This window comes from Leptidea sinapis, chromosome 31, assembly GCF_905404315.1.
Source record: "Leptidea sinapis chromosome 31, ilLepSina1.1, whole genome shotgun sequence".
In the NCBI taxonomy this organism is placed as follows: Eukaryota; Metazoa; Arthropoda; class Insecta; order Lepidoptera; family Pieridae; genus Leptidea; species Leptidea sinapis.
Window position 1 is genome coordinate 6578247 of NC_066295.1, and position 15164 is coordinate 6593410.

The 15164-nt window shown below is 38.2% G+C and overlaps 2 protein-coding genes across 2 annotated transcripts in view; both read right to left on the reverse strand.

The window, feature by feature from the left end:
• The window catches only part of LOC126974077 (semaphorin-2A), a 537897-nt gene that overhangs the window by 459112 nt on the left and 63621 nt on the right, over positions 1 to 15164 (reverse strand). The gene's annotated exons all lie outside the window — the stretch shown is intronic.
• Positions 8522 to 9534, reverse strand: LOC126974137 (uncharacterized oxidoreductase TM_0325-like). Its single transcript, XM_050821571.1, has one exon. It carries the CDS (start codon positions 9478 to 9480, stop codon positions 8725 to 8727), a length of 756 nt encoding a protein of 251 aa, XP_050677528.1. The 5' UTR covers positions 9481 to 9534; the 3' UTR covers positions 8522 to 8724.

The following is a 15164-nucleotide window of genomic DNA, read 5'->3' on the forward strand; positions in this document are numbered from 1 at the left end:
ATTAGGAGTGGCTTCTTACTTTACATTATAGATATTATTTGACTAGGCACTTTATATTACAATATATTAGTGAATAGTTTTGTTACGTCAGTGTTTAATGGAACACTTCTTAATCGTACCGATGTGCTTGATTATTTTTCTTTGGTGAGTAGAAAACCTACAATAATGGGTGGCCTTTTTATTATGAAAATAATCTTATTAAGCCAAATGCCAAATAGTGGGCATTATCCTATAGCATTTGATTGTTTTATAACATAATTTCGTTGGTATTTTTTTTTTCCAATTAATTTTTTTTCTTAAGTGGATACGAAAATTCAGATTACATGTTTATAAGCCTTGTTTATCAATTTTCCAACAACCTAGTTGAAATGTATGATATAAAAATCATAAAGATTATATAAATTGATTTTACATAGATAAAACTCTGTGTGAAATAACAATGAACTTTGCAAATTTTTGATTTCATCCAATCCACACAAGAGTATTTTAAGCCCAACATGAAAAATGTTACAAATATAATCACTGAAATGTAGTTACCGATTGCTTTACAAAAACATAACGAGCAGTTGCAAACAAACGCTGCGACAGCATCGGCACTTACTAGTGCAAATAAAAATTGAAAAATCTCTCGTGTAAATCCCGTGAGGGAAAAGGTTTGCACGTTTCGCATCATCGTTGCGCCCTTGAACGACAAATCCTTACTTACTGTGTAATGTTTGAGCCAAGTATTGTAGTTTTTATATCGCACTAGTTTAACTAATAAATTATATGACTCATAAAACATACTTTGCCGTAATGTTCCACATAATATAACTATGCATTTTTTGTGATTATTGAATTATTTTCTGATGATATTTCATATAACTATATATTTGCTCGAAGAACTAATGCAACTTTAGAACCTCCAAACCACAAGGCCTTGGAGTAAAGCAGTATCAAAGTTCACTTTGTTGTTCACAGCTGAGAAGCTGCCAAGGAGTGGATGATGATGACGAGATGTACATGGTGCGCTTGGCAAAGACACAGGCCTAGGGTATTGATAGTGGCAGTAGATTAACTGCCAAAATATGTATTATAATGTTAAAAAAGCTCGAGGCATGGATTTATATATGTATTAATGTATTGTCGCGTAGCAACGCTACGACGTATATGACGAGAGTTGTCAAACGTCATATCGTGCAGCAACGTACATGACGAGAGTTGTCAAACTTCAAGACAGTGATAATTTTAACAGCTCCGTCAGCAATACTCGTAGCTTTAGCGGAAAAGTGTTTACTCTAGACGCTGTAGACCCGGGTTCGATGCACCTGCCAGTGTATGGAGTTTTTTTGGGTTTTGTAAAGTTAATGGAAATTTCTAGTAAGTTCAGGATCAAATCGAACAGAAAAAAAGGGATGGAAAATGTGTAAGCAGGATAAAAATAGTTAAAAGAATTTTCTAGTACAATTTAAATTTAAAGATGGAATGGAAGAATCATTTTGAAAATAGAACAGATCCGGGGGTATATAAGCCGTACTAAGCGTGGCCTACGGCAGTTCAAGTTCTGACTCGAAAAAAAAGAAGAAGTAGTGAAAAGTGAGAGTGTTCCAAGAAGAAGAAGATAGAAGAGACTTAGTGTTCGGTGCGGTGTGACGCGTTGAAGGTACCGCCGCCCACAAGAGGAACAGCGGCAGACCGGCGAAGTGCAAGTTCGGAGAAAGTGAACGCAAATAAAGACTCGTTCCTATAAGCAGAGTATTATTTCCAATCCCTGACCCACTTTCGTGTCAGTATGTTTAAGTATGTATATCGTATTAAATATATCGTTGTCTGGCAACACATAGCACAGGCTATGCCTAGTTTGGTGCAATATAATTTGTGCAATATTATTATTAATATTAAAATGGGCTTACTCGCAAGTTTTTAACAAATTATTCTTGGATTAAGATAAATACGACGTTGGTGAAATCTGCCCTAAGGGCGTCTTGGGTTACAGGAAGAATACTGTTATCAGAGTTGTATAGCGATATGTTGGGGCAATATTATTTGTGTAAAAGTGTGTCAATATTATATTACTTATTATAAAAAAAAATTTTACGCTACAATAAGAGTCATTTTTATTCTTAACTTCATTGCACCGTGCATAGCTTATGTCATGAATAGTAATTACGTTCTAATCACAATCAAACAAGGATAATATATTGATTTTCATAAGATTATCTCGTAATATGATGTTATCATGATTATAGATATTATTATAGATACACAAATATAATTTTTCCTCGTTCCATAATATTCCCGCAGCAGAGAGTAGATTTATTATTTCTGGAACAAAGCCAAATCCTACGTACTGTCAATCTTGTACATCGCGTTGTGGAAATAACATGGAACCACAATACAACAATAAATTCTGATCTAATATACTAATGCATTACTATTTCAGAGGACCATTATTTATTCTATTGGATAGTTAGATTTGGTTTAATCTGTGGTGATGAATTTATGTAAATGAGTTTCTTATCATTGGGGGTAGGTACCACTTTTCACATGATGAGCACAACTGCTTTGCCGCTCAGAATAATTTCAGTTTCAAACAAGAATCAATTACTGTCACTGCATTATTAAGCATCACGTATTGCCACAATATAGTCAGGTGTGTGTTGGTTTTTTGCATGGGATATATTAAGATCATCATAAGTTAGATTAGCGATGCCTAAACATCTATACTCATAATAAGTTATTACAATACCTTTACCCGTTAAAAAATAGGATAAGGGCATTTTAAGCTATTCAAGTTATAGACAACAGAAAATGAGTTAGAGTATTATTCGAATTTTGGCGTTCAATTCGTAAATATACATTTCATAATAAATGCTGTTCAGGCGTTATTCAACATTCTGGAATTGAATAATGTAGAATATTGTGTTCCTCGATTTTCAACTGTTTTTTATTAGGCTCTAAAAGTAAAGCTTAAATGAAAATAAGAAAGAAAATAGCAAAAACAGTTTGCAATAATAATTATCAATAGGACACAGTTAAGAGACATCAGGTTTACATCGGGGGCTTCGCTCAAATTTAAATGCCGTCCACTTTTACCTGGAGACGGCGAAGCCGGCCCTACATATCAAAGATATGCTGCAAATCAGCAGTATTCATTGCTATGCAGAGGACAGCACAGGGTATGCTTCCTACACTGGCCGTGCCAACATGTCCCGGGATAGTGTCGACAAGAACCGGAACAAACTTGTGTCTGAAATCGAGACTATGCTTTGCAAAGTCTCGGAATGGGGCCGACAAAATTTAGTCCAATTCAACCCCAAGAAGACACAATTTTGTACGTTCACCACTAAAAAGTCTCCCTTGGTCGTATCCCTCGATTCGAGATCACTCCTCTAACTGCCACAGCCTGTATTGGCATACTTGGCGTCGATATATCGAACGACTTCAGTTCCGTGGTCACTTGGAAGAGAAGGCCAAACTGGCCTCTAAAAATCTTGGTGTACTCTACTGAGTAACTGTCTCGCCTTACCAGGCGAGGCAGTTTTTCACTAAAAGCCACTGCCTGCAACTTTATAAGGCGCAAATTCGGCCTCAAATGGAGTACTGTTCTCACCTCTGGGCGGGTGCTCCTTGGGTACATTTGACCGTATTACCGTATATTTGACCGAGGAATAAGGTTAGTAGCGTATACTCGAATCATCGACGATCAAGTCATCTCCGATCGGTTTGATTCTTTGGCATTGCGTAGAGATGTGGGTTCTCTCGCCATCGTCTACCGCATTTATCACGGGGAGTGCTCAGAGGAACTGTTCGGGTTGATTCTAGCGGCCGAATTCCACCACCGGACATTACGTACAAAGTACCATCCGCATCACGTAGACGTCTGGCATTCCACAACCGCGCGTTTTGTTAGAAATGTCTTGCCTCGCACTGCCACTTTGTCGAATCAATTACCGGCTGCGGCTTTCCCAACCAGATTTGACTTAGGGACCTTTAAGAAAAAAGCATACTCCCACCTTAAAGGCCGGCAACGCATTTCTTGACACAACATATGTTGCGGATGTCGATGGGCGGTTGCCTCACTTCTCCCCGTATCGTGAGCCTCTTGCCCGTTTGCCCCCTCTTATATATATATAAAAAAAGAGACGAGCATACCGCACCTTGAATCATAAACTGAATTATCTCAAAATTACAATTTTGTGAGAAATCGCAATTAAAGTTTGACATGTTTGATGTTAGATGGATGATTTCAAAAAATCATAAAAAAAATAGATGGTTTCGGTGAAATACAAAAATAGGTGTGAGTAGCTAAATTATTATAGTATTAGAATAAGGTAGAAAATTACTATATTTCGATGAAAAATACACAAATAAAAAGTTCCTACTTATATCCTTTTATGCTAAGATATGTAAACAAGTAAGATTGATGAAAACGAAATAATTGTAAATATTGCTGTTTTAAACTAAATTATTTTTGTAATATGTGAAATATTTAGTTTCATTGCGGTTTTCTGAAATAAGCATAAATTTTACAGGTATTATTTTTTTATAAAATATACAAAAATTCTTCCGTTTCTTTATTAAAAATTACGGTAAATGAAAGCTTCGTGTGTTTTTGGTTTTATTACTTTTGTAGAGGACTTTTAACTTGAACACTGAAGTCCGAGGAAGACCAGGCACTAAAGTAAACAATGATGTGTTGAAAGCGATAGTTAAAGCCTATCAAAAATCACACTTTGAAATTGTTACCAATTCAAACCATTATAATTACGATATATTTTGTGTTGTAGATACAATAATTTATTTTTCCATTTTATTTGTCTTGATTTCAATATGTTTTGAGCCGGTTTTATTTTAAGCTCTTTTTAGATTTGAAATGGATAGTGAATCTCATGGCTCGGATTCATGTTTTTTTTAATGGAAAAGGCGAACAAACAAGCGCACGGGTCACCTGATCTTAAGTGATAACCATCGCCTACATTCTTTTACAACAGAGCAAAGGAATCACAGGAGCTTTGCCGGCCTGTAAGGAAGGTGTACGCGCTTTTGAAGGTACTGCATGTCGTATCGTCCCGGAAATACCGCACAAGAGGAAGCTTTAATTTATTAAGATTTAATTCAGTAAATGTGTTACTGATATTTATACAAATAAACCCGTAAAAGTTCTCATATATTAAGATCTTACAAAACGTAATATTTTATCAGCTCCGCACTTTACGATTCCAGAATTTTCCCAAAGTAATATTGTTGTAAACAGAATGTATGAGCGTGACATAGTTGTACATAAACAGGTCAGCAACAAAGTAACTTATTCTTGCTAAAATAGTTGCTATTTTCTAGACCATTAGTCTTGATTTTCTGTGGAACAAAGTAGGGTGTGCAGCGCAAAGCAAAATGTATGGAAGCAAATGAGGAGAATATCGTACGTGTTAACGTGCTCAAGAATATTGAAACAGACGAGTTGGTAGTTTGTTGGTACATGCTGATGTATACCCTCTTTGTAAATGCATCGTCGAGAACGATTAAAGCATTTACATACAATAGCTACAGAATTATATTAATACCATATTGGTAAGGCTTGTATTCACAGATTTTCTTTTTGCCCTAACCTATAAACTGAATTTGATAGTGTGACAACTTATTTCCTGTGATTAGGTACAAAATTATAAAACTCTTGCAATTCACATAAGCATCTCTAGTTTTTTAAATAAAATACGTAACTCTAATTGATAATTACTTATCTACTGGTGAATTAAATTTTAAGTGGCCATGCATAGTTTGAGTTTTTTAATTACTAACATACAAATTGTCGTCTCTATTATGTTACTGGCAGGCCGTCCCAGATTGGCATGGTTGGACATAATTTTTATGACATTTTGAAAAGGTATAGATTAATTAATGTATCTTTATGCAGGAGACACAAGACATAAGAATTTTTTACACGTAAGTATTAATTTTATTCTTATTCAATTTTATATTTATATCCATAAACCTATTTTTATTAAGAGTTTTTTTTTAAATAATGTATTTCAGTTTTACTGACTTATATATTTAATTTTAAGGGCTTTAATTTTTTTAACTGTTTCTGATATCTTTAAATAATAACTATATTACAGTGGTTAGTTGATGTTTGGCTATAAATGTGTAAATTATTTACTTAAATTACCAACCTGAGTAAAACTACCTATTTTTACTGTAGTTTATTATATATTTTTATTATTTATCCAGGCCTTTATACACCGTGTTACAAAATACCCACTAGAAATATAATTAATTATCAAAGCTAAAATTTTTCTCAACCCTAGTAAGCTGTCATGTCAGGGAACCAGATTATTAAGCAGAAAGGCCTATTAATTTTCTACTATAGATTTTCTATTTTTCATACATAAATATTTTCTACCAATACAAGGATGTCATTATACTCAAGTTCTGGCTTCAAAAAACGTTAAGTTGGAAAATATGGTTAAGTGAAGGGCAGAGTGTGTTTCTCCGATTGCCCAACGGTTGCCGAGATGGAACAACGTGTTGGATCGGTTTTCGCATCAATAACATCGACGATGGTACGAAATACCACACAAGCCGTTTCCCGGCGAACGAGGTTGTGTATTGAGCAAGGCGGAGTCACTTTGAGCCGTTTCTGTAAATTTGACGTTTATTATGAAAAAGTAAGTGTTCCTTAAAGTTGTTTCGTTAGGTTAGATCTTTTAAATTTTGTCGTTCCGCTAATTAGGTATGGAATGTAGGTACATTTTAGTAGTTTATTCTTTAATTTTACTGAAATAGGGTTTGGACATCAGTGAAAATAATATATTTTTTTTACATTTAACCTCCTTTCAACTTTACGGGTAGTTTTGTAACATCCTGAATAAAACAGGCTCAGATATATAAAATATAGTAATGAAATTTAAATTATCTGCCTAAAATTATTAATGACAGTCCACTTCTCCAACCTCCAACGCCATCACGAATGCCCATTTTGCGGGAATCTATTAACATAAGATCTCTATACTATTTCTTTCTGTACTTCCGTTGGCATCAAAATAATATGGAAGTCCCAGGCCTAAGGGTAAGAGGCGGCTAAGGGCATTTACCAGTGAGAGGCTTCTTTGCACGGCATGCCGGCTAGATTATGGGTACCACAACGGCGCGTTTTTCTGCCGTGAAGCAGTAATGTGTAAACATTGTTGTGTTTCGGTCTGTAGGGCGCCGTAGCTGGTGAAATCACTGGGCAATTGAGACTTACAATCTTAGGTCTCAAGATGACGAGCGCAACTGTAGTGCCGCTGAAAATTTTGGGTTTTTATCGAATCCTGAGCGACACTGCATTGTAATGGGCAGGGAGTATCAATTACCATCAGCTGAACGTCCTGCACTTCTCGTCCCTTATTGTCATAAAAAAATCTCTTTAAATAAACATTAACTTGTTTTGTAGGTGTGTTTATTTTGAGTAAATTAACGATTACATATTACACTTACAATAAATTAAATTAAATATACTTACGCTACTTAAATTAATCAATAAAACGTCTACAAGCAACATTGCATAGAGTCAGTAGTGCAATAGTTAGATCCTTTTACTACCACCACGACGGCCCCATTTTAATCCTCATCCACCAAGTACAAAACTGTTTTCGGGTTTTGAATTCAAATAATACATTTTTTCCATGATTAATGGAAACGCTCCAGTGATTCCTCTGGTTTAAAAGAGAGCATGGGCCGCGGTGATCACTTACCATCAGTTTCAACTAGGAGTAGAAAATATTCATATTTTGTTTATACAGAATATTGTAGCATACTTCCCTTGCTAATTTCTCTGACAGAAGTCCTTTTATTGAAATGGCACATAGAGTTCATAAAGATACAACAATATATTTAATACGATATGCATACCTACTAACAGAAAGTACATAAAATATACACACATGAATAAACTTGATGTAATTCCATTATGATAAATACATACTGTTATTTAAAGATTTAGCCATCCTCTTATGTAAATCAGCAAAAGAGAAAAAGGTACATATGAAAATATAATGTATTTCGCACCTTTGTTAATTATATTTTATTTTTAATTCATTAATTTAACAACCCTTTTATTAAAAACCCAAAATAATCTTATTAAAAAAAAAAACCAAAATTACAATCCAAATGCAATGTATTATAATATAAGGATCTGTATTTACGTAGGTCAACAGAATAACATGTTCATTTGATCACTCGGCCCATACGTCATGCCCCAAGCTCAACTGATCCATTTATTATTATTTAACAGTAAAGAGTGTTTTTCTTAAGTTAATCCAAAACACCCTGGCCTTGAAGTTTACAATTTTGAACAATGGAGTTACTATGTCAGAATTCACTAATTAGAACACACTAGAATATCATAAAGCCACTAAACATACACCCGATGTGGAAAAACATATGCGATACGCAGTGGGTGGGCATCTGAACTCAATTATTATCGCCTTTGTAATCGTCATTCTTCATGAATATGAATTCATAACAATAATAACTATACATATGATTAAATAAAAAGCACATATGCACAATAAATATTTATTCAAAATTAATTTATATTCGTGCGTCTGTTTGCTGATTTGATTCCAATCGGTGGGCAAATAGTTAATAAAAATAATACACAGAATTCTAAGCAGGCAAGGCACTTATAAATATTATATTAATCTGGGCCATTTATCTTTATAAGAGTATACAATTTAAATTTTATAAAATTTGCAAGACAGATAATCAAACCAACATTTCACCATTATCTATGACGTAGACAGAACCGGTAATACTGCGCGCTCGATCACTTGCTAGATATACTATAAGGTCAGCCACCTCATCACTTTCCACAACTTTTCCAAGCGGCAGTGCTTCACTACGTTTTCCATACACAAGTTTAGCATCTAAACCAGCTGATTCGAGGAAATTACTGCGCGTACATCCGGGATTAACTGAATTCACTCGAATACCTTTACGCGATAGATCCAAAGCGGCACACTTAGTAAGTTGATCAAGAGCGGCTTTAGAGACACAGTACGCCGTGAAGCTTATATCCTTAATCGGCCTTAATGACGCTACGCTGGATACGTTGACCACGTTCCCCTTTGATTCGGCGAGATAGGGTGCGGCCAAACTGGTCAATAGATAAGCAGAGCGCACGTTTACATTCATGGCTGTATCGTACAGTTCAATACCATCCAAAACATTTCCTTTAATTCCTTGCCCAGCGTTATTCACCAAAACATCGATTCGACCAAACGTTTTTATTGTTTCTGCAATAATATTTATCAGATCATCATCTTTTGACACATCGGCTCGAATAATCAGTGGTTTAATTTGCTTTTGTTTTTCACATTTTGATGCTATGTCTATGAGTTTCGATTCATTTCTAGCAGCTAGTACAAGTTTTGCCGAGTGTTTAGCGAAGGTCAAGGCTGCGTCGGCTCCAATGCCGCCGCTGGCACCGGTTATCACAACAACCTTGTTACAGAAGTCCATCTCGCGCAATGGCTTCACGATTACTGAGCACGTTCCATTAGAATGTTTATATAAATACAAGACGCAATAGAATATAATGTTTTCATACTCTATCGTTCAATACATAATCAGAATTGTTATGGTTCACTGACAGAATGTACGTTTTACGCTTTCCAACTGTTTTTCAACTGTGAATCATCCTCGTGATAACTAAAAACAAAATTATAAAACGAAATAATTTAAATAAAGGTAGGTAAGGTTAACTTAACGATCACTTTTAGCATGACAATATACATACATAATTATGAATAAAAAACTGACATGATTAAAATATAAAATCGTATTAAGGTTAAATAAGTTTTAATGGTCATCCGCGAGCTTGCCTACGAAAATCTAATCTGACTTTAGAAAAACATTTTTTCGCAATTACTTACACATAAATAACTTTTTTATTTTTGAGTTAATTTTCTAAAATTTATAACATGAGTTAATTATTTAATTTCTACCTTTTTTATAAACTCATATACATAATCACATAGATACCTTAATACCTATAATACCGTCATTTATGAACCGATTAGTATTTTTTTTTCATTTACTGGAGTAAAAAATCTGATGTTGTGGTTAGGGAAAAATCTCAAATTTAAAAACAAAATGATGAATTTGTATAGAAAGCATCATTTGGTAAAGTGGAAATGATGATGAGGACCACAAATGACCACCAGAACTTACTACTTCATGAGAGGTGACAAGACATTACATTACACGTAAATGTGTATGTGTGGACTAGATTACTCTCAATCAATTTGTGTATTAGGTAAATTAAAAGTGTTTATCTACACCCATGCTTTAAATCCTCTATTAAAGATTCTGAAACAGTTAGCTTATTGCCAACATTAAAACACCCAATGTTCTAATAACCATTACATCATCCAAAAGAGTGTTGTAATGTTGTACTGAATTTCATAACAACACTCCTATTTTTTTTTCATTCCCTTCATGCTCAAAGAGTTTGAACAGACTTAACCAACATTCAGAGAACCACATTCTTATTGCTCGATGCGTGGCATCTGTATGAATTTCAAAAAAAGAACATTTTGGTTTACGCGCGTTCCACACCACCAGAACGTCGCGCGCCGTAAATAAAAGTAGGTTATTTGAATCCCCGCCATTTTACTTCGATATTTTTATTGTTTTGTTTACAAAAAATGAGCGATTAATTTCCAAAAGAACATAATATTCAAGTGAATTTTAATTATTGCACTATACAAAATGTAAATTACTACTAAAATAAATATTTTTTTCATCAATACTTAGTTTATTTGTATATAATCAGTAATGGATGATATTAGGTTACTACTAGGACTGGCTGTTTTAATGTAAGCAGTAAGCAACTGTTTCAGAATCTTTTAGAGGATTCATTTGGGTGTAGATAAAGTCTTGTATGCAACTGTTGATATTTAGGTATTAAAACACTCATGTGATACTATTATCACACTCGGCTTCGCCTCGTGAGGTAAATCCACATTCGTGTTTTAATAGCCCTTATTACACAACAGTTGCATAAATAGCTAAAAATTTAAATCTTTTTAAGATCGATTTACAAAAACCGACTTAAATATCGATGTAAATAATTTTCTCTATAACACCTTGGTTGGTATAACAGTTGGTGATAATTACTTTCTTATTGACATCGTATGAGGTACATCAATATATTAAACAAAAAAAATAATAGATATATTATTTAAACACAAACTTGTTTTAAAGTATTTGTGTAACGAGGAAATGACGATGCGATAGAAATAATGCCTTGATATATGTTTTGAAGTATTATTTTTAATTTTGAAAAGCTTGTTATATTCTTATATGTTAAAATAACCATTGCTACTAAAAAACTTTAAGGATTTTATAACCAATAATCTTGCTCACTTAAAATGAGCTAACTATGCACTTTAGTTAGTTTGCAAATCGTGCAATTCACAGCAATTATTCACGGATCAAAAGATTGCAATTTTAAACGTTAACTCGTTGCACGTAAGGCGATTTAATTGTGTGAAACTATTGATACCGTTACTGGCTTAAATTCGCTGATTACACGACAAAGCATTGAAAATTGAATGTCAAATTTGATGAAGAAAAGTTGCTGCTGATGTTGAATTGCCCTTGCCCCAAATAACCTGAACTATGGATGCAAGACTACGATATAAATAATACTATATACATACTTAAAGATAATATAATATATGACTCGGAATGGACGTCTATTTTCATCATATAAATGCTTGAAGTCTAGCTCAGAGTCACTAGCCACTGGTCCAAGTAGGTCGTCATAAACTTAAGTAATTACAATGTCAATTGAAGGGCATCCGTCCTGTATGAATGATTTTTTTTTTTTATGGAATAGGAGGACAAACGAGCGTACGGGTCACCTGGTGTTAAGTGATCACCGCCGCCCACACTCTCCTGCAACACCAGAGGAAGCACAAGAGCGATGCCGGCCTTTAAGGAAGGTGTAAGCGCTTTTCTTGAAGATACCCATGTCGTATTGTCCCGGAAACACCGCACAAGGAAGCTCATTCCACAGCTTCGTGGTACGAGGAAGAAAGCTCCTTGAAAACCGCACTGTGGAGGACCGCCACACATCCAGATAGTGGGGATGATATCGTAACTTGTGGCGTGTCGTGCGAAGGTGAAATTCGGCGGCAGGAATCAGGTTGAACAGCTCTTCGGAACACTCCCCGTGATAAATGCGGTAGAAGACACACAATGAAGCGACGTCTCTACGCAACGCCAAGTGATCCAGCCGTTCACAGAGTACTGGGTCCCCGACAATTTGAGCTGCTCTGTGTTGCACGCGGTCAAATGGATCGAGCTGATACTGGGGTGCGCCAGACCAGAGATGACAGTAATACTCCATGTGAGGCCGGACCTGCGCTTTGTAGAGCGCTAGAATGTGGGCCGGCTTGAAGTATTGCCGTGCTCTATTTATGACGCCCAGTTTCTTTGAAGCTAGTTTGGCTTTGCCCTCCAGATGGCCACCGAATTGGCAATTGCTCGAGATTTCGAGACCCAGTATTCCGATACTAGGCGAGGCTTTAAGGGAAGTGTTCTCGAAGAGCGGTGATACGGCAAATGGGGTTTTTTTAGTGGTAAACGCGCAAACTTGAGTCTTCTGGGGGTTAAATTGGACAAGGTTCAACTTACCCCATTCCGCGACCTTCTCGAGAGAGGACTCGATAGAAGACACAAGTTTCTCCCGGCACTGGTCGACGTTTTCCCGAGAGAGACCTGCATGGCCCGTGTATACGGCATCACCAGTGCTGTCGTCTGCATAGCAATGCATGTTGGCGGTGTAGAACATATCATTGATATGCAGAAGAAACAGCGTGGGAGATAGCACACAGCCTTGGGGCACTCCAGCGTTCACGGGCTTGGGATTTGAGCAATAACCGTCGATAACGACCTGTATGCTGCGCCCAGTGAGGAAGCTGGAGGTCCACTTGCATAAGCTCTCGGGAAGCCCAAATGATGGAAGTTTTGCGAGAAGCGCCTTGTGCCATACACGATCAAAGGCCTTCGCTATATCCAGACCAACTGCCAGGCCTTCCCCCTTGCTTTCAATAGCCGCCGCCCATCTGTGTGTTAGGTATACCAGAAGATCGCCAGTCGACCGACCATGGCGAAAGCCGTACTGCCGGTCGTTGATCAACTGGTGACCCTCAAGGTATACCAAGAGCTGGCGGTTAATTATGCTCTCCATAATTTTGGAGAGTAGGGAGGTAATAGCAATAGGCCTGTAGTTTGCCGGATCCGAACTGTCTCCTTTTTTTGGGATCGGATGGACAAGGGCTGACTTCCATGAATCAGGGACTACGCCTTTTGAATAAGAGTGCCGGAATAAACGCGTTAGCACCGGCGTCAACTCAAGGGCACACGTTCTAAGCACGATTGGAGAAATGCCATCCGGCCCGCTCGACTTCCTGACGTCCAACGAAAACAGAGCTCGCCTAACAGTTTTCTGTCGGAACTGTACTTCAGGCATGGAGCTCTGACACCGCGGGATGGTCGGGGGTGTTTTTCCGTTGTCGTCAAGAGTCGAGTTGGAGGAAAAAAGAGTGCACAGGAGATCGGCTTTCTCGTTTGCCGTATGGGCCAGGGTGTCATTCCTCATGTGCAACGGCGGCATGGACGGCTGGTTGAAGTTACCAAGAGCAGCTTTCGACAACGACCAGAACTTGCGTGTTCCGGTCGGGTAACTGGAAAGCTGCTCGCCAATTTTGACGACGTGCTTCGATTTCGCACGGGCGATTTGCCGCTTAAAAAATCTGGAGGCACGGTTATATTTCCTCTTCAGAACTTTGCAGTTCGGATCCTTTGAGCCCAGCGCCGCAACCCAAGTTCGATACGCCTGTTTTTTGCAGTCAGATGCTGCTTTAACTGACGCATCGAACCAGGGCTGTGATCTGCCACCGATCGGTACTACAGAGCTTGGTATAAAAATATCCATGCCCTGCAGTATCACATCGGCTACTGCAACGGCGCAGGCACTAGGATCATCTGAAAGGAAACAAACCCTGCCCCAAGGGTAGGATGCAAAAAAGGAACGCATCCTATCCCAATCTGCTGACTTGTAGTGCCAAACGCGGCGGGTCGCTGGTGGTCTGCGACGTTGGCGTCGGATAGGCACTACACTCCTGACCAGGCAATGGTCGGACGTTCCGAGAGGGGCGTCGACAGAGACCTGGTAACCATCGGGATGTGTAGTCAGCAGAAGATCTAATAAGGACGGCATGTGGCTATTCACATCCGGGAGCCGCGTCGGCGACTCAACCAATTGGGACAGACCATTCGCCAATGCAAAATTATGCACAGATCGCCCTGCGTAGTCTGTGGTACGTGATCCAAGCCATTCGGCATTGTGCCCGTTGAAATCACCCAAGACTACGATTTCAGCGGAGGGGATCTGAGCAAGCACGTCATCAAATGCCGCTTGAACGCAGCCCATGAGGTGATCCGTTTCTGCGTTACCACTATGGGACCTGTAGACACACGCATAGATGCGGACGCGGTCCTCTAAATCTACGCGGAGCCAGAGAGTAGACAGGCCCCTACCCTCAAAATTGCCGAGACGCCGACAGCAGATATCCTCCCTAACGTACACACATACCCCGGCATGAGGCATGAAATTATGCTCAATTTTGTACCCGGGGTACGTTAAATATGACGTATCGCTAGGTCGAGATATCTGCGTCTCCGTAAGGAAACACAAGGCCGGCTGCGCCGTCTCAAGGTGGTGGTGGACGGCGTTTAAGTTGGAGTGAATTCCCCGGATGTTACAAAAGTCCACATTAAGCGTGGAGAGGGGTGCCGTGATGTTGCTGCCCTGTTTGTCCTGTGACATACGCGGTACTGTGCCCTCCCCAGAATACGAGGGGCAGCCCGAGCGCGAATGCTCGGGGAGGGATTCTCCGGCTCTACAAGAGCCGGTACCCTCCTGGGGTAATTTATTTTTTAGGACCACTCTCATATTTTGTTGGGGGGGGGGGGAATGGCCTCCGGTCCTCGACACTAACCTATGCGAAACATAGCGGCACTAGGCCGCTACTTCACGCCGGTATTCTGTGCGAGTGTGGTAATTAACCCGGACGAGTCTGGCCCGATTGTGCTGACGTCATAAGGCAGCAGCGTGACTCTCCCACTTTCAA

Coding starts and splice junctions, on each gene's coding strand:
- LOC126974137 (XM_050821571.1), bottom strand. CDS start 9,480: ATGGACTTCTGTAACAAGGTTGTTGTGATAACCGGTGCCAGCGGCGGC.